Source organism: Procambarus clarkii, chromosome 10 (genome assembly GCF_040958095.1).
Source record: "Procambarus clarkii isolate CNS0578487 chromosome 10, FALCON_Pclarkii_2.0, whole genome shotgun sequence".
Lineage (NCBI taxonomy): Eukaryota > Metazoa > Arthropoda > Malacostraca > Decapoda > Cambaridae > Procambarus > Procambarus clarkii.
The window spans coordinates 39650391-39671413 of record NC_091159.1 but is presented as its reverse complement, the minus strand read 5'-3'; the positions used below and the strand labels follow the sequence as shown (position 1 = coordinate 39671413).

At 42.0% G+C, this 21023-nt stretch overlaps 1 protein-coding gene across 1 annotated transcript in view; it reads right to left on the bottom strand.

Annotated features, from left to right (window-relative positions):
• Positions 1-21023, bottom strand: part of LOC123745507 (fibrillin-2) — a 196791-nt gene that overhangs the window by 68134 nt on the left and 107634 nt on the right. The window contains 2 exon segments of the mRNA XM_069322332.1: positions 3839-3964; positions 13578-14231. Coding sequence (XP_069178433.1) covers positions 3839-3964; positions 13578-14231 — 780 coding nt within the window.

Here is a 21023-nt window from a genome sequence, read left to right as displayed (position 1 = left end):
AATATATATATATATATTATATATATATAATATAATATATATATAATATATTATATAATATATAATAATATATATAATAATATATATATCATCCTGTAACTACACTTAGGTAATTATACTTAGGCAATTACACATATATAAATATATATATATATATATATATATATATATATATATATATATATATATATATATATAATATATATATATATATATATATATATTATATATATATTATATATGTGTAATTGCCTAAGTATAATTACCTAAGTGTAGTTACAGAATGAGAGCTACGCTCGTGGTGTCCCGTCTTCCCAGCACTCTTTGTCATATAACGCTTTGAAACTACTGACGGTCTTGGCCTCCACCACCTTCTCACCTAACTTGTTCCAGCCGTCTACCACTCTGTTTGCGAAAGTGAATTTCCTTGTATTTCTTCGGCATCTGTGTTTAGCTAGTTTAAATCTATGACCTCTTGTTCTTAAAGTTTCAGGTCTCAGGAAATCTTCCCTATCGATTATATCAATTACTGTTACTATTTTGTACGCAGTGATCATATCACCTCTTTTCTTCTGTCTTCTACTTTTGGCATATTTAATGCCTCTAACCTCTCCTCGTAGCTCTTGCCCTTCAGTTCTGGGAGCCACTTAGTAGCATGTCTTTGCACCTTTTCCAGTTTGTAGATGTGCTTCTTAAGATATGGGCACCACACAACAGCTGCATATTCTAGCTTTGGCCTAACAAAAGTCATGAACAATTTCTTTAGTACAGTATATTGCCATTCATGTATTTAAAAGCAATTCTGAAGTTAGAAAGCGTAGCATAGGCTCCTTGCACAATATTCTTTATGTGGTCCTCAGGTGATAGTTTTCTATCTAGAACCACCCCTAGATCTCTTTCTTTATCAGAATTCTTTAAAGATTTCTCACATAATATATAGGTTGAGTGGGGGTCTATGTTCTCCTATTCCACATTCCATAACATGGCATTTATTAACATTAAATTCCATTTGCCAAGTGTTGCTCCATATACTTATTTTGTCCAGGTCTTCTTGAAGGGCATGATAATCATCTAAATTTCTTATCCTTCCTATTATCTTAGCATCATCAGCAAACATGTTCATATAATTCTGTATACCAACTGGTAGATCATTTATGTAGACAATAAACATCACTGGTGCAAGAACTGAACCCTGTGGTACTCCACTTGTGACATTTCTCCAGTCCGATACATTGCCTCTGATTACTGCCCTCATTTTTCTATCAGTCAGAAAATTTTTCATCCATGTTAGAAGTTTACCTGTCACCCCTCCAATATTTTCCAGTTTCCAGAACAACCTCCTATGTGGAACTCTGTCAAAAGCCTTTTTTAGTTCCAGATAGATGCAGTCAACCCAACCATCTCTTTCCTGTAATATCTCTGTGGCTCGATCATAGAAACTTAGTAAATTCAATACACAGGATCTTCCAGATCGAAAACCATACTGTCTGTTTGATATTATATCATTTCTCTCCAGGTGTTCTACCCATTTAGTTTTGATTAGTTTTTCCAATGCTTTCACTATTACACTTGTCAATGATACAGGTCTATAATTGAGGGGGTCTTCCCTGCTGCCACTTTTGTAGATTAGGAACTATGTTAGCCTGTTTCCACTCATCTGCTACGATTCCTGTACACAGGGATGCCTGAAAGATCAGGTGAAGTGGAATGCTGAGCTCAGATGCACATTCTCTCAGAACCCATGGTGAAACTCCATGTGGGCCAGCTGCTTTGTTCTTACTGAGCTCCTTTAGCATATTTTCCACTTCATCTCTAGACACCTCTATTCGCTCTATGTTGTTCTCTGGAATTCTTATTGTGTCTGGTTCTCTGAAGATTTCATTTTGTACAAACACACTTTGGAACTTTTCATTTAATGTTTCAATGTGTGTGTGTGTGTGTGTGTGTGTGTGTGTGTGTGTGTGTGTGTGTGTGTGTGTGTGTGTGTGTGTGTGTGTGTGTGTGTGTGTGTGTGAAATTATCTAAGTGTGGTTACAGGATGAGAGCTACACTCATGGTGTCCCGTCTTCCCAGTACTCTTTGTCATATAACCCTTTGAAACTATTGACGGTTTTGGCCTCTACCACCTTCTAATTTAGCTTGTTCCAACTGTCTACCACTCTGTTTGCAAAAGAAAACTTTGTAATATATTTTTGGCACCTTTGTTTCCTAAGCTTCAATCTGTGTCCTCTTGTTCATGAAGTTGTTGGTTTCTGGAATTCCTCTTTGTCAATTTGGTCGATTCCTGTTAGTATTTTGTAAGTGGTGATCATATCACCTCTTTCTTCTATTTTCTAGTTTTGGCATGTTTAACGCCTCTAGTCTCTCGCCCTAACTCTTGTTTTTCAGTTCCGGAAGCCCTTTTGTTGCATGCCATTGCACCTTTTCCAGTTTATTTGTGTGCTTCTTGAGATTTGGGCCAAAGGTCACTAAGAACTCTAAAAGACCTGATCCGAAAAGATTTGAACCCATGATGTCCAGGATCACCCCAAAACATACACAGTGATGATCAACGGTGTGGTGGTCATGGAACTATGTAGTTCAGGGGTGATCCTGGACATCATGGGTTTGAGTCCTGGTCGGGTCATTTATAGTAGACTCTGGTGACAGTATACTATCCAAAACCACCCCTAGCTCTCGTTCTTTACTAGAGTTACTTAATTCCTTTCCACAATTTATAAGCAATTTATAAGCCGCATGTCATCTATTTTCTCCAATTCCGCAATCCATAACATGACATTTATTCACATTGAATTCCATTTGCTACATGTCGCTCCAAGCACTTATTTTATCTAGATAAATTTGAAGGGCATAACAATCATCTCTGGTTCCTATCTTCCCCAGTATCTTAGAATCATCTGCAAACATGTTCCTATAATTATGTATTCCTTCTGGGAGATCATTTATGTAGATGACGAATATTACTGGTGCAAGAACTGAACCCTGTTGTACTCTGCTAGTAACACTCCTCCAGTCAGATACATTACCTCTGATTACTGCCCCCTCATCTGTCACTGTCAGAAAATTTTTCATCCATGTCAAATGTTTCCCTCTCACCCCTCCAGCATATTCCAGTTTCCAGAACAGCCTTGTTAATGATATGGGTCTATAATTTAAAGTCTTCTCGGTTACCATTTCTGTAGATTGGATCCATGTGTGTCTTTTCCTAATATCTGCTAAGATTCCTGTGAACAAGGATGTTTGGAATATAAATTGGAGTGAAATGCTCAGCTCAGTTGCACATTCTTGCAGCACCCAAGGTGAAACCTCATCTGGTCCAACAGCTTTATTTCTTCCTCAGTAAATTTCTTTATTTCTTCTTCAGTAAATTTTTAATTTCATCTCGAGACACTATGTACTCTATGGTGTTTTCTGGAATTGGCATTGGGTCTAGCTCTTTGAAATTCTCATTTTTTACAAACACACTTTGGCACTGTTCATTTAGTGATTCACACATTTCTTTTTCATTCTTAGTGAACCCGTTCCCCATTCTCAATCTCTGGATTTTATCATTTACATGCCGCTTGCTTGTGATGAATTTATAGAAAAAGCCTGGATCTGTTTTACATGTGCCTGCATGCAACCCCTTTCTCAAATTTCCTTTCTTCCTCTCTCCTCATTGCTATGTATTTGTTTCTTGCTTGTTAGTAGTGCTGGTATGTTTTCGGGTTTGGCCTCTTCCTATAATGTACCTATTTCCTTGTCTTTGAGTCCACATGGACTCTCTGGCATGAGTGTGTGTGTTTCATTTGTATGTAATTCCTTATTAATAATAGAGCTTGTATAATATAATACATACCAACACAGTCATTTGTGAGTCTGTTAATTCTGTAGCCAGTAGGACAGGAGCAGCGGTAACTTCCCACCGTGTTTTCACACTTGGCTAATCCTTGGCATGGTGTCTGCTCATCACACTCATTGACATCTGCAACAATTAAATTGAGTCACAGATGATACACAATTATAAATAATGTTTATTCAGGTAAAAGTGCATGTATACAAGATACAAACAGAATGTTGGATTTCTAGATAGAGCAAGTGCATAGTATGCCTAAAGCCACTAATATGCACAGCATTTTGGGTAAGTACACTTAGTACAGTACAATTATTACAAAATTACAGTAATAATGTAATTGTAATAATGTACAATAATTACAATACACCCTAAAGCTGAAAACTACAAGAAAATATCTTGTCTAATCTTAATCTGACTTTCCATATAAACAGAGCTAGAGTTACTGAAAAAATATTGCAGCTGTTTTGCTTTGGAAACACTGCTCTATATTTACACCTTGTACAGTTTTAAGAACTGGAGGATATTATAATTAAAACAATGTAATTAATTTATAAATTAAATGTAGTTTATGAATTACTGTATCCATCATACATTTTATAAAATATATTTTACTGCAAGTAATTCAATATACCAGGTCATCCTCCTGTTTTGATAGTATATATAGGAAAGAAGAGAACCGTAGTATAATACCAACATACAACACAATTAGAAAGTAGAAATCGGTACTATTGAATTTGGACAAGTCGGAAAAGATTTTCTACATATGATGCAAAGACACACTAAACTATACAAACACAACCTAACCTTCCTAGGCTTAATTCACACTATCTGAGGTCTAATATAGAACATGTGTGTGCTATACTACGCCAAGGAATTTATAAGTTTGTTTTTTAGCTTCATTTTTTTGGATTCTGTGAAGTGAATAGTACAGCATTGTACTACCTAATTGCTAAGTACGTCAATGTTTATACTCTGGTTCACATGGTGTACAAAGGGGGAGTGAACAACAAGGAGAGAGGGAACATGTTCTTGAAAATTGTATACACCAACATAGATGAAGTGAGATAAAAAATATTGGAGTTAATTGATGAAATACAGCTGCAGATGCCAGACATTGTTTTACTCACAGAGACAAAATTTGAAGATAATATTTTAAATATTCCCAAGGGGCTACTCAGTTTGGAAACAGGACAGAAAAAATTAGGAAAGGTAATTACCTAAGTGTAGTTACAGGATGAGAGCTATGCTTGTGGTATCCCATCTAACCAGCACTCTTTGTCATATAACGCTTTAAAACTACTGACGGTCTTGGCCTCCACCACCTTCTCACCAAACTTGTTCCAACCGTCTACCACTGTTTGCGAAAGCGAATTTTCTTATATTTCTTCGGCATCTTTGTTTAGTTAGTTTAAATCTATGACCTCTTGTTCTTGAAGTTCCAGGTCTCAGGAAATCTTCCCTATCGATTTTATAAATTCCTGTTACTATTTTGTACGTAATGATCATATCACCTCTTTTTTTTCTGTCTTCTAGTTTTGGCATATTTAATACCCCTAACATCTCCTCGTAGCTCTTGCCCTTCAGTTCTGGGAGCCACTTAGTAGCATGTCTTTGCACCTTTTCCAGTTTGTTGATGTGCTTCTTAAGATATGGGCACCACACAACCACTGCATATTCTAGCTTTGGCCTAACAAAAGTCGTGAACAATTTGTTTAGTATTTTGCCATCCATGTATTTAAAAGAAATTCTGAAGTTAGAAAGCGTGGCATAGGCTCCTCGCATAAAGTTCTTTATGTGGTCCTCAGGTGACAGTTTTCTATCTAGAACCACCTCTAGATCTCTTTCTTTATCAGAATTCTTTAAAAATTTCTCACATAATTTATAGGTTGTGTGGGGTCTATGTTCTCCTATTCCACATTCCATAACATGGTATTTATTCACATTAAATTCCATTTGTCAAGTGGTGCTCCATATACTTATTTTGTCCAGGTCTTCAAGAAGGGCATGACAATCATCTAAGTTTCTTATTCTTCCTATTATCTTAGCATCATCAGCAAACATGTTCATATAATTCTGTATACCAATTGGTAGATCATTTATGTAGACAATAAACATCACTGGTGCAAGAACTGAACCCTGTGGTACTCCACTTGTGAAATTTCTCCAGTTCGATACATTGCCTCTGATTACTGCCCTCATTTTTCTATCAATCAGAAAATTTTTCAACCATGTTAGAAGCTTACCCGTCACCCCTCCAATATTTTCCAGTTTCCAGAACAACCTCTTATGTGGAACTCTGTCAAAAGCCTTTTTTAGGTCCAGATAGATGCAGTCAACCCAACCATCTCTTTCCTGTAAGATTTCTGTGGCTCGATCATAGAAGTTGAGTAAATTCGATACACAGGATCTTCCAGATCGAAAACCATACTATCTGTCTGATATTATATAATTTCTCTCCAGGTGTTCTACCCATTTAGTTTTTATTATTTGTTCCAATAGTTTCACTACTACACTTGTCAATGATACAAGTCTATAATTGAGGAGGTGGTGGAGGTGGTGGAGGTGGTGGAGGTGGTGGAGGTGGTGGCGTTGCTGTGCTGGTGAAAGAACACCTAAAGGTAAACGAAATAATGATTGCCAATCCATGAGAAGTTGACATAATAGCACTGGAGATCTGCAAGCAGGATGATAAACTAATAATTATAAATACATAAAGTCCACTGCCATGCAACACATGGACAAAGGAGGTGGATAATATGGAAAATAAACGAGAGTCTTATAACAACAATGAGAGATAATAGTGAGAGCAGATAAAGATAGATCATGACTGTTGGTAGTTGGTGACTTCAACTTGAAATCTATAGCCAGGGAGGCAAAAGAAGCTTGAACAGAGGACCTATGGACCTGTAGATTCGTAAATCCCATCCTGGAAACATTCATGTATCAACACTTTAAACAAGCTACGAGGGTGAGAGAAGGATGTGTTCCCTCCATGCTGGATTCAAAATTCACCTGGGAGGAGATATTTAATATTCAGTGCCTTCTTGTCTAGGGTAAGAGTGACCATGTTTTATAGGAATAAAGTATGTAATGCATTATAATCTGGAAGAAAATGAGGAAGGTGTAGCAGTTGAAAAGCCTGATTTCAGAAGAGGACATTATTTGGAACTTAGAAATTTCTTTAAGAAATTTTACGGAAAAGATTTGCTGTTAGGCAAGGAGGTAAATGAGATATATGTCAAGTTTTGTGAAATATATGATAAAGGCACAAAAATCATATCAAAGCAGACATCCAGAACTAAGAAACAGGTTTGGTTCAACAGAAATTGCAAGAGGGCCAGAGACCAAAAGACACAAAAATGGAATCAATATGGGAAGAGGCCAAACCCCCAAACATACTGTACCAGTGATACAAAGAAGCGAGAAACAACTACATGGTAGTGGGGAGAGAGGCAGGAAGACATTTTGAGAAAGGGATAGCAGACAAATGTAAAACAGAACAAGGCCTATTCTATAAATTCATCAGAAGCAAAGTGGAGGTAAAGGATAAGATTCAGAGGTTAAAAATGGAAAATAGATTCACGGAAAATGAGAAGGAAATGTGTGAAACATTAAACAAACAGTTCCAAAGTGTGTTTGTGCAAAATGAAATTTTCAGAGTACAGTGACATCTCGACTTACGAATGCCCCTTTTTATGAACTTTTTCGGCTGAAAAGACTGCCAAGAACCCCATACTGTTGCTGAGAAGACTGCAGGTGAGACACCTACAAACCAGCCACCTGTTCACCACACAAATGGTGATAAATACACGTCAAAAAGTCTAAACGCGTGAGGCGGAAGATAAGGCCAGCAAGGTACGTCACTCGACTGACCAACAAGGTACATCACTCAGCTGTCCCTCTGATAAAGGCAGAGCCACAGAAAGATACCCAGGTTTGAACACTGATCAAGCAGCACCTGAAACCACGGCTGGGCCATCCTCCAAGGAGCCAGAAGAATCATTCTCCCTCTGTAAGACTCAAGCCATGCCATAACCTGGAGCAACAGTTGAACCGGGTAAAAGAAGGAAATGCACCCTGACCATGACCGGTCCAGCCGCAAGGCGTCCACCACGAAGTCTAACAATTGGATGATGCCAAAGGTCAATGTCTGGGGTGCCCGAATGTCCTGTAAAGCCAGAGTTAAGAATCATCATCAACAGTCCACTCTGTGGAAAGAGGAATGAAGTCAGAGGGACCATCAGCCATGACGCTCGACACTCTCTAAACGTGAACAGCGTGTACAGCCAAATCCCGAGAACTCAGCAAAAAAGTTACCCAAAGTGACCAGCTCCAAGAGCCACGGACCAAAGAGACTCGCCCTGGTTGAGACAATGAACCACTGGGGTAGTCTGAATGGAGACGGATCACCGCGGCCAAGGAATCCAAACTTTCTGCAGCACCTGCCACACAGCTGCAAACTAATGTACTGTACTGTGAGCCTGATGAAGGAGCAGGTTCCAAGAACCTTGACTGGACTCATGAGCCCTGGTTACAAAGCCCCAACCAATAGCAGAGGTGCCCGGGAAACATCAAGCAAGGAAGGAGGAAAGCACCATGGCACCAAACCCCGAAAACCCAGACGAGGAAGCTGGTGACGCAAATCAGCAAAGGAACACCGGGGGAAAGACCCAGCGATCGTGACAGCAGGAAATCAAAACTTAGATTGAGACCCTAAACTTCAAGAACAAGAGGTCACAGATTTAAACTAACTTTTAACAAAGCTGCCCAATAAATAAGAAAATTTACTTTCGTCGAGTGGTAGATGGTTGGAACAAGTTAGGTGAGAAGATGGAGGCCAAAACCGTCAGTTGGTTCGCTGACCGAGAGTGCTGGGAAGACAGGACACCACAAACATAGCTCTCATCCTTTAACTACATTTAGGTAATTACAAAGTGCCCCCAAGAAAAACCTGCAACACAGCAGAACCTCCCATCATTCGACCGTGTGGTGACGACAGAACCTGCACCACACCCCAAGGGTAAACAAAGAACAGACTGCCAGTCATTATAACTCTGGAACCTTGGAATGCACACAAACAGGGAAAGAACTGAACTCAAATGAGGCCAGGCCCACAACTGAGACACAATCTGGGTCGTGCAAGAGGTAAGCACAAAAAGCCTCCGGAGTCACCACCAGGGAACCCACGAGATGGGAAACCTCCGATAGGATGAAACTGAATGATCTAAATGCAATCGGAAATGAACTGTGGGGAAAACAGCACCCAAATCAAGCTCATACAGGGAGGGGGAAGAGGATAACCCTACTTCCTGCAACAAAAGACCCTTTGCAAAAGGTACCAAGGCCCACAAAGGGGCAAATGGAACCCAAGGGCCCAACACCAACTCCACCAAGCCCCAGAAATCACAGAAGAGGGGCCCCGAGGCAGAGCCATCATCCATGCCCACCACTCGGAATAGAAAAGCAGAGTCCAAGGGAGAGAAGGTCCAAGGAAAGACGAGGCCAGCTGGAAACACCCAGAAGCCTTGGCGGGACCATAAGTCTCAACTGCCTCCATGCCCAAGTCAGAAGGGGAAAACCCTGGAACTGCCCAAGCCACTGCCCGAGCTAAACACTGCCCCAATGGAACCCAAAAACCTCAGATGCTTTTGGGCCAAACGCAGAGAGGAGGTAAGTGAAAGACACAACACACACACTGGGTATGGAAGAGGAGGTGAAGACTGAACTACAGTTGAGGCAACCAACACCACCAAATCCAAAATTCTGACACCAAGGGGTACAAAGCTAGGGCAACCAGCCAGGCATACAAACCAGACCTCTGTAACACAATAGCACAAAGTGGTTGCTTCCAGATACCATGGAACATCATCAGGAGGGTGGGTAAGGAGAGCAACGTGCAGGGAACAGGACCCACACAACTCTGGATTGAAGGTGTCACCGACACAGCTGGTAGCAAGGTGGATACTGAACGTATGACTGAAGGCTGGTGGCACAAACGACGGATAACCCTTGTATTTGCACAAAACGAAAGCAGGTTCGGTAGCGGTATCTATGGTACCACTGGCCTGCAAGGGTTTTCCAGGGTCAATAGGGTGAGTGTTCCCTTTAGATATGCCCGGGCACTTAGAATGCTATGCTGGTAACTCTTAAACAGTAGTATAGGCATCCATGAAACCCAATGCCAATGGAAAGAGCAGGAGAGAGACCAAAGAAAATTATCCACACCAAGACCCTAGGTAACACCTAATAGAGGCAGAAATGGCATGAATAATAACTCTGAAATGAAATGCAGCGTAAATCAAACAAAAAACAAAAACCCCCATGAAAGGGATGAAAATTGTAAACAAGGATTGCAACTCTCAAGGTACCTGACCACAATGAATAAGAAAACAAGAAAGACTCAAAGACCCAACCAGGCATATAAGATAGAGAGACCACCACAGTCCACCTATAAGGTCATGCAAACTACAGTGTGCTCCACCAACCAAGCATACACTCCCGACCCGTGGAAAGACAGTCATTCCCAGACAACTGTCTTACCTGATGGGTGAGAGCCACCACAAGTGAGGAGACCCCCTAAGGAAGTGAACCCCAAACACATCAGGAAAGATAACCCTGACAGAGCAAGGGAAGTACTCAAGGAGTGTGCAGGGAAGTAAACCCTGAGCACATGCAGTTCCAAGCACACTAAACTCCTGGATCACACTGCACAAACATGCATATGAAAGGCCTCAAAGGCAAATCACAACTTAGCTGATGACAGGAGACAGAAGACCAAAGCCAAAGCAGGAGACCAAGGTACATATATGTCAGAATAAGAACTGATGGGGAAGCAGCTGGCTGACCTGGTCTGCCTCCCTCCTCCCCCCCAAATTAGAGGAATAGGTAGGGCAAACTAGTTTGCACTACTTTCATGAATTTTTTACCATTCATTTACATTTTTGGGGAGGTTCTATTGGCTATTTTGAGGCTGTGGCCTGGTTTTCTAACCAAGCAGTGGTCTGTTTTGTTTCACTGACTTTCTGGGTGCCTTTCCTTTGTAACGGTGACTGTAGACAATCGCTGTTCCCCTTCCTTCCACCTTCCCCCTCCTCTCCCCTCCTAGGGGCCTGACAGCCATGTGGACAGGGCTTTGGATTTGTAGTTCTGAGGTTCCGAGTTCGATCCCCAGTGGAGGCGGAAACAAATGGGCATAGTTTCTTTCACCCTGATGCTCCTGTTACCTAGCAGTGAATAGGTATCTGGGAGTTAGACAGCTGCTAAGGGCTGTTTCCTGGGGGTGTAACAAAAAGGAGGCCTGGTCGAGGACCGGGCCGTAGGGAGGCTAAGCCCCAAAATCATCTAACCTCTCCCACCGACGATCCAATGTCTTGAGGGGTAGGATGGAAGGCCCGGCGTTTCTTCTATTAATCTTTGAAGTGGGGTGGCCCGCTTGTGGTGGGTGACCCACTCTTTTGCCCTCTTCCTTCCATTTCCCTGTGTCTATTTTCCCCTCATCCCCTCTCTTACCACTCCTTTTCCTCTCTCTTCCATTCCACTCACCATAGTCATGACAGGTGGAGTAATAAAACACTCCGGGACCATAACATAACCCGTTCAAGTTACCCTTGTGGCCCAACAAGAATGGCAGTGTCCATGTCTGGTTTTTGTAAATGTCAAGAGAACTGACATGGCCTGTTCAACACACATTTTGGAGGGATCCAGTTTTTACGTGCCAACCTACAAACGGAAACATACCTTTCCAAGCTGACCTCAGCCTGGCCTGGGGTATTATTGGTCTGAGATAAGGAGGTGCTCAGGTGGTAGCCACTGATTGGTTGGAGACCCCCGGAAGAAAGGGGGGGGTACCTGGTACCCATAGGCTTAGAGTGCCAAATCCTAAGCCAAGTTTAAAATAATTGGCTTAACCTGGACAGGTGGGGCTTAAGAGAGCCATAGTAAACTTACTGGGTAGGGCCAGAGGGCTACCTTGAAGGAGTCAAGGATTTTTAGAGTTAGTGAATATGGAGTTTCGGTCAAGGTAATAACATCAAGAGCTGGGAGGCCAAAACAGCTATGGATTGCAGGGTAAAGGTACAGTGCACTTGAGATTCTTATGCATTACAGTAGTACCCCCTAGCCATTGCCTCTATGTAGGATATTTATACTAGGATTTTTTCAGTTTCCATGTTAAGTAATTATTGACTAAATGAAGGTGAGAAATGCTGTTCCACTATTTTAGTTAAATTTTCCATTCATATTATTCTGAGTCTCTAAGAACCTAGTCATGCTATTGGCAACTTTCCTGTGACCTTGCATACATCTATTGGATTATAAGTGTCCCCTGATTCTCAGTAGTAAATTAAAGAGTATCCATAATTATTTCCCAAGTAATTAAATCCCAATATTCCTACTCATTGTTGATTACTGAACTCCTCTTACCCGAAGTCCAGTATTTTTGTTCAGTCACACTCACGTAAGTCGGGGAAATGGTGGTGGCTAAAATTAAGGAATAACAACAGATCGGTTTTTCCTTCTAAGAAATCAGTTAACATAGTGTCGGTCTATGTTTGGTCAAAGTGGGCATTTTAAGCTGTTAAGCTGGGATACAGTCAGGTACTATAATCTGGTGTTACACCTTGGTGGTGGCTGACATGAATAAATTTACATAAAATTGTCCTTAGAGCCACCGCTGCCTGTGCCTATCTGAGGGGGGCCAGGTTCTGGCTTATGGTACCCGGTAAGCCAGTAAGAACTCTGACTGATGGCACCTTGTAGTCTGGCACTATAACAGTATAGTAGCTTAAGGGAGCCACATGGGACTACCCTTAGAAAAGCTAACCAAGCCCTCAGAAGAGTCAAGCGAGCCTAACCCTCAGAAGGGTCAAGCGAGCCTAACCCTCAGAAGAGTCAAGCGAAAGAAGGTAGTTTTTCAATTGTATAAATCTCTGGTGTACCCCCACTTGGATTATTGTATCCAAGTATAGAGTCCTTATCTTCAGAAAGATATATCTGCTTTAGAGAAAGTTCAACACCAGGCAACAAAAAACCTTCCAGAACTAAGTTGTACTCTTATTCAAGGAACGTCTGAGGGTCACAGGGGTAACAATGCTGCAAAGCAGACATGACAAGACTGATCTAATCAAAACTTTTAAAATACAAAATAACTTGGAGAATATTGATCCACACAACTTTTTTAAAAGCTCAGATATAACATGAACAACGAGCAATAAATTCATGCTCAACAAGACACAATGTAGGACTGAAAACAGGAGATGCTTTTTCACACATAGGGTTATAAACCTATGAAACTGCCTACCCAATGAAGCTGTAAATTGCTAAAGCAATGCTGAGTTTCAAAATCCAGTTTGATGAAATCATTAGGACAAATGAGGGGCCCTTCTACAAGCCGCTTGCTCCCTGTCCTCATCGAGGCAACTAGTGTTAGTGGCCCTCAGGTAAATTCAGACAGCGCTAAGCCATTACAACTATATAGGACTTGGAAGGGATGAGAATAAGGATTTGGGATAGGATGGAAAAAAGGATACCAAGTGGCATCCAACCACTTGGATTGTTGGAGACTGAACGCTAAGCTGTAAGAAGAGAGACCATTGCTCTATTAGTTAATCCAAGTTGGCTTTATACATTTAAGTGGTTTTAAATTATAAAATAGGCTTTATACTCTTAAATAATAATAATAAAAAATTATGGGCATACTATATATAAGAGTATAACACAAACAAATAATAGTTTCATTGCATACCAACACACATGTGACTGGGTTCATCATAGCGGAAGCCAAGATTGCACTCGCAGCGGAAGGAGCCCATGGTGTTTATGCAGCGGCCATTCTTGCACATCATGTGACCCATCAGCTCACACTCATCAAAGTCTTCAGCTTTGCCAGTGATTGGATCAATTACCTGGCCAGGATCCATTGGATCTGGTCTATAACCAGGTCTAAATTGTTTGCCGTGTTCATCATCATAGTCGTCATATCCATCACCACTTCCAAAATTAATACCTCCAGGAAAATCTTCTCCTGGTATGACTCCAGGTCTTCTTCTATCTCCAGGGCTTCCAGGGACCGTGCTTTCCCCAGGAATGTCTCCATCTTCATGGACTCGAGTTTTGCCATCAGGATCTCTAGTTCTCCCATTAGGACCTCGCCCTCCAGGTCCTGAAGGCCCTCCAGGTCCTGAAGGCCCTCCAGGTCCTGAAGGCCCTCCAGGTCCTGAAGGCCCTCCAGGTCCTGAAGGCCCTCCAGGTCCTGAAGGCCTTCCAGGCCTTCCAGGTCCCCCAGGTATTTCTCTCCCATAACCATCACCATCATCATGAGGTCCTCTCCCTCGTTCTTCTTCACCTATTGTACTTGGACCAACAATAGTACGAGTAAAGCAAAGCTCGCTGTAGACCACTGTAGGAAATACAAAAATGAATGTTGTTCACATGTTATAATAACTGTTCAAATTAAATATATGAAATACAATAAGTGTTGTACATTACAACATTATGTTAAAAAATTCATTACAATTTAAAATAACTTAAGATTTAAGTACACTATAGTATACTTCAGCCTGTAAATAATAGACAGTTTTTCTGGGGGGAGCCCCCTTCAGCTCCCCGGAGCTTACTAGGCTGATATGCTAATGTCAAACTTTGGCATCAGTCATGTGTATGGAGTTCTGTGAGCCTACCGGGAACCACGAGCCAGAACCTGGCCCCCTCAGAAAGGCATGGGAAGCAATGGCCTATAGAAACCCCTGTGTGGTTGGAAGCATCCTATGTCTGCCATCGACCGGGTCAGGCACCCAGAAAAGTAAGCATCCCAAAACAAACCCCTATTCTGGTGAAAATATTGCTACCAAAAGCCGAACAAGTGGATAGAACGCCCCTAAAAGAAATGAGCAAATAAGCATGACGTCACACATCACCGCGCCTCTGTCTGCACAACTCCCTTCCTCCCAAGGAGTGGGAAGAGTGAGCCCCAGACCCCCCTATGCCGGCTATCCACCCATCAGTTCTTAGGCTGATGCTAGAGGCTACGGTCATGTGCTCTGGCTCCAAACATAGTTTCAGCACTGTGCTTTGAGTGTGATGGCTGTCTTCTAGGGGTGCAAGAGCCAGGAGTTATTCTCTAGTACTGGGGCTGCATGTGCCTAGGTTACCTTCTCTAGGTGCCCTGTAAGTACTACCCTTGGAGCTTGGGGGTTACCTTCTACAAGTTCCTTGGGTCCTGCTTCTGCTGGTCGTTTTACTGCTCGGTTATTCGGTCGCCCTTTGGGTACATGGGTGTGTTGTCTCCCTTGTTTACCTTAGGGTAAGAGGCAGTTTGCACTGGTTCGGGGCGCAGGGTGATGTGCAGCTTATTTTCACTGATTATTGCGGCCGGTTCTGTTCCTCTAGGGTACACTGTCCTCTTGTGGGGTTTTCTTTTTGTTTTTGCTTTGTGGTGGGATGTGCCCTGCTTCTTGCCCACTTGTGCTTGGCCTATTACGGTTCTTTGGTGGTGCCTCCTGCTAGGTCCCCGTGAGTGTACACATCCCTGGGGTGCAGCTTTAGTGAGTTTGCTTGGCAGTTTCGGGTGCTGGTTAGCAGTACCATGCCTGGGATTACCTGGGCGTGAGTCTCGTTAAGCGCTCAGGGCCCTGGAAAACTCCTGGGGGCACGTGGGTCCGATGGATGTGACCCCGGAGTCTCCCCACGCTTCGTGCGAGTTTGAGGGTTGTTCAGTTCCCTTGTCTCAGTATGACCCTTACTGTTTTTGCCTCTGTCACGCTGCCTGTTGGGGCAGTGACACTTTCAACCTTGAGTCCTGTGAGTTCTGCTGCTTGCTAGTGACTCAATTTACCCAGTCTGGTGAGGGAACAGGCAACACAGGCGTTGCATGTGCGTTTTAGGTTGTTGCAACATACTCGGTTGGTTGCTCACCCGGATGCCCCGAGGCTGCCCCGTTTTGCTTATAGGGACCCGGGCTTGGGGGTGAGGATCGCTTTGACCTTGGTTCAGTCCCCCCCTCCAGCATCCTTCCCCTCCTGTGGTTCATTCTGGTTCCCTCCCCCCTGCTTCTGGCTCCGAAGCGTCTGAAGGTTTTGGAGCCGGAGAAGGGGTTAGATGGTCTTGAGGTTCGGGCAGTCCCGATTCATCCGGGGTTCAGGGACTGGCTCGGGTTAGTTGTGGGGCATCAGGGTTACCACTTTCATTGTCTCCCATTCGGGTTAACCTGGCACCTCGTGTGTTCACATGCCTTACACGGGTCATGGTGGCCCGTCTGCGTCTCTTAGGTGTCCGGGTGTTGGTCTACCTCAACGACTGGCTGGTTTGGGCCCCCAGCGGGCCAGTTGTCTGCTAGCCAGGGATTTGGTTCTTTCCCAGCTCGCCGGGTTCGGGTTCTTGGTGAACTGGAGGAAGTCCCATCTGGTTCTCTCCCAGGTTCGGACATAACTGGGTCTTGTGTGGGACTCACGGACTGCTTCCTTGTCTCTCCCTTCGGAGTCTCTCCTGCGGCTGCGGTCCCACTTGCGCTTGTTTCTGGGGGCTCCCGGGTCACTCAGGGATTGCTCGAGGGTCTGCTTGATACCTGCTTGATGGAGTTCTGGGAGTTCTACTCCCCAAGCCCAGCCCAAGGCCAGGCTTAACTTGTGAGAGTTAGGTCCACCAGGCTGTTGCTTGGAGCAACCTGCAGGCCCACATACCCACCACAGCCCGGTTGGTCTAGCACTCTTTGAAGAAAACAATCTAGTTTTCTCTTGAAGATGTCCACGGTTGTTCCGGTAATATTTCTGATGCTCGCTGGTAGGACTATGAACAACCATGGACCTCCGATGTTTATACAGTGTTCTCTGATTGTGCCTATGGCATCTCTGCTCTTCACTGGTTCTATTCTGCATTTTCTTCCATATCGTTCACTCCATATATTGTTACTTTACTGTGCAGATTTGGGACTTGTCCCTCCAGTATTTTTCATGTGTATATTATTTGGTATCTTTCTCGTCTCCTTTCTAGTGAGTACATTTGGAGAGCTTTGAGACGATCCCAATAATTTAGGTGCTTTATCTCGTCTATGTTCTCTGTATTCTCTCTATTTCAGCAATCTCTCCTGCTCTGAAGGGGCAAGTGAGTACTGAGCAGTACTCAATACGGGACAACACAAGTGATTTGAAGAGTACAACCATTGTGATGGGATCTCTGGACTTGAAGGTTCTCGTAATCCATCCTATCATTTTTCTGACTGACGCAATACTTGATTGGTTATGCTCCCTAAACATTAGGTTGTCGGACATCATTATTCCCAAATCCTTGACATGCTGTTTTCCTACTATGGGCAGATTCGATTGTGTTTTGTACCCTGTATTATGTTTCAGAGCCTCATTTTTGCCATATCTGAGTACCTGGAATTTATCACCGTTAAACACCATGTTATATTCTGCTGCCCAATCGAAAACTTTGTTAATGTCTGTTTGTAGTTTTTCAAAGTCTTCAGCAGAGGTAATTTTCATGCTGATTTTTGTATCATCTGCAAAGGATGACATGAAGCTGTGACTGGTATTTTTGTCTATATCTGATATGAGAATAAGGAACAGCAGTGGTGCAAGGACTGTATCTTGAGGTACAGAGCTTTTAACTGCGCTCGGATTCGATTTTACTTGATTGACTGTTACTCTTTGTGTTCTGTTTGACAGGAAATTGAGTATCCAGCATCCTACTTTACCAGTTATGCCCATTGACCTTATTTTGAGTGCAATCACTCCTTGGTCACATTTGTCGAATGCCTTTGCAAAGTCTGTATATACAACATCTGCATTCTGTTTTTCTTCTAATGCCTCAGTGATTTTGTCATAATGGTCAAGTAGCTGTGAAAGGCATGATCTTCCTGCTCTAAATCCATGTTGGCCTGGATTGTGGAGGTCATTGGTTTCCATGAATCTAGTGACCTGACTCCTGATCACTCTTTCAAATACTTTTATTATGTTGGACGTTAGTGCAACTGGTCTATAATTCTTTGCCAATGCTTTGGTACCTCCCTTGTGTACAGGGGCTATGTCTGCTGCTTTCAGTGCATCTGGTATCTCCCCCATGTCCAAGCTCTTCCTCCACACTATACTGAGTGCCTGTGTTACTGGCACTTTGCATTTCTTTAGAAATATTGAATTCCATGAGTCTGGACCCGGGGCTGAGTGCATGGGCATATTGTCAATTTATCTTTCAAAATCTGCTATGCTCGTGTTGATATAAGTTATATTTACAGGTGTTTTGATATCACTCATAAAGAAATTGTCCGAATCTTCCACTTTCATATTGTGTATCGGAGTGCTAAACATGTCCTCATACTGCTTTTTTAGGATTTCACTAATTTCTTTGTCATCCTCAGTGTATGAACCTTCATTAATACGAATAGGTCCAATACTGGCAGTGGTTCTGGGTTTTGATTTAGCATATGTGAAGAAATATTTTGTGTTTTTCTTTATTTCTTGAATTGCTTTCTGTTCTAGTTGCCTTTCTTCAGTCTGATAGGAATGCTTCAGCCTCTGTTCGATTTCTTCAATCTCCCTGTTTAAATTATTTCTTCTTTGTATGAAGAGGCGTGTCTGCTTAAGCATTTCCGTTAATATCATCCTTGTTTTGTAATGTCGTCTGCGTTCTCTTTCTACATTTGACCTCTTTCTGGCTTTCCTTAAATGAACATGTTTCAGACAGACTTCAAATGCTTCATAAGCCAGTTTTTCTATTCCTTGTGTAGGATTTTTATTTCTTAGAACATTTTCCCATTGAATGTTTATAAGTTCCCTGTTTATTTTCTCCCAGTCTATCCTTTTATTATTAAAATTGAATTTATTGAATAACCCTTCTCACTTGTTGATAGAGTAATAACCCTTCTCTTGGGCCTACTATTGTTATTAATGTCAGTTTGCACTTCAATGAGCTTGTGGTCCGAGTGCGTAGTGTCTGAGACAGTAATGTCTCTGATTAGCTCATCCTTGTTCGTGAATATCAGGTCCAGCGTGTTTTCGTTCCTGGTTGGTTCTGTAATCTGGTGACTGAGCGAGAATTTGTCACAGAATCTCAGTAGTTCTCTGACCTTTGGTTAGGTATTTCTAGGTTGATTTCCTGCTATAATGTTATTGTTTACTATTCTCCATTTTAAACTGGGTTGATTGAAGTCTCCAAGGAAGATAATATCTGGTACGAGGTTTGCTAGGTTATCAAGGATATTCTCTATTTTGTAGATCTGTTCAGTGAATTCCTCAACTGTTGTATCTGGCGATTTGTATATTAAAATAATAAAGTAGATTAATATTTTCTACTTTGATTCCAAGTACCTCTACCACCTCATTGGACGAGTTCAGGAGCTCTGTGCATGCCAGCTCCTCTTTAATATACAGACCTACTACTCCACTTGACCTAATTACTCTGTCACATCTATATAGATTATAATTCAGAATCCAGATTTCACTATCCATGTGGTCTTTTGTGTGGGTTTCTGTAAATGCACCAAATATTGAGCTCGAATCTATAAGGAGGCCATTTATGAACTTAACTTTATTTCTTGATTTTGATTCCAAGCCTTGTATGTTTGCAAATATGAATGATTTCCCACATTGTGTGTCACTTCTGGTGACACACAATGGTAGTGGGACACAGTGGGGTAGTTCTCCCCCCACTCTGCTCAGGTCCAAGGTGTTGTTTTGGAAGTGGTTCGTCCAGTTTTAAGTAGTACGGGTATTGTGTAATTACCTAAGTGTAGTTACAGGATGAGAGCTACGCTCGTGGTGTCCCGTCTTCCCAGCACTCTTTGTCATATAACGCTTTGAAATTACTGACGGTCTTGGCCTCCACCACCTTCTCACTTAACTTGTTCCAACCATCTACCACTCTATTTGCGAAGGTGAATTTTTTTATATTTCTTCGGCATCTGTGTTTAGCTAGTTTAAATCTATGACCTCTTGTTCTTGAAGTGCCAGGTCTCAGGAAATCTTCCCTGTCGATTTTATCAATTCCTGTTACTATTTTGTATGTAGTGATCATATCACCTCTTTTTCTTCTGTCTTCTAGTTTGGGCATGTTTAATGCTTCTAACCTCTCCTCGTAGCTCTTGCCCTTCAGTTCTGGGAGCCACTTAGTAGCATGTCTTTGCACCTTTTCCAGTTTGTTGATGTGCTTCTTAAGATATGGGCACCACACAACAGCTGCATATTCTAGCTTTGGCCTAACAAAAGTCATGAACAATTTCTTTAGTATATCGCCATCCATGTATTTAAATGCAATTCTGAAGTTAGAAAGCATAGCATAGGCTCCATGCACAATATTCTTTATGTGGTCCTCAGGTGATAGTTTTCTATCTAGAACCACCCCCAGATCTCTTTCTTTATCAGAATTCTTTAAAGATTTCTCACATAATATATAGGTTGTGTGGGGTCTATGTTCTCCTATTCCACATTCCATAGCATGACATTTATTAACATTAAATTCCATTTGTCAAGTGGTGCTCCATATACTTATTTTGTCCAGGTCTTCTTGAAGGGCATGACAATCATCTAAATTTCTTATCCTTCCTATTATCTTAGCATCATCAGCAAACATGTTCATATAATTCTGTATACCAACTGGTAAATCATTTATGTACACAATAAACATCACTGGTGCAAGAACTGAACCCTGTGGTACTCCACTTGTGACATTTCTCCATTCCGATACATTGCCTCTGATTACTGCCCTCATTTTTCTATCAGTCAGAAAATTTTTCATCCATGATAGAAGTTTACCTGTCACCCCTCCAATATTTTCCAGTTTCCAGAACAACCTCTTATGTGGAACTCTGTCGAAAGCCTTTTTTAGGTCCAGATAGATGCAGTCAACCCAACCATCTCTTTCCTGTAATATCTCTGTGGCTCGATCATAGAAACTGAGTAAATTCGATACACAGGATCTTCCAGATCGAAAACCGTACTGTCTGTCTGATATTATATCATTTCTCTCCAGGTGTTCTACCCATTTAGTTTTGATTAGTTTTTCCAATACTTTCACTATTACAATTGTCAATGATACAGGTCTATAATTGAGGGGATCTTCCCTGCTGCCACTTTTGTAGATTGGAACTATGTTAGCCTGTTTCCACACGTCTGCTACGATTCCTGTACATAGGGATGCCTGAAAGATCAGGTGAAGTGGAATGCTGAGCTCAGATGCACATTCTCTCAGAACCCATGGT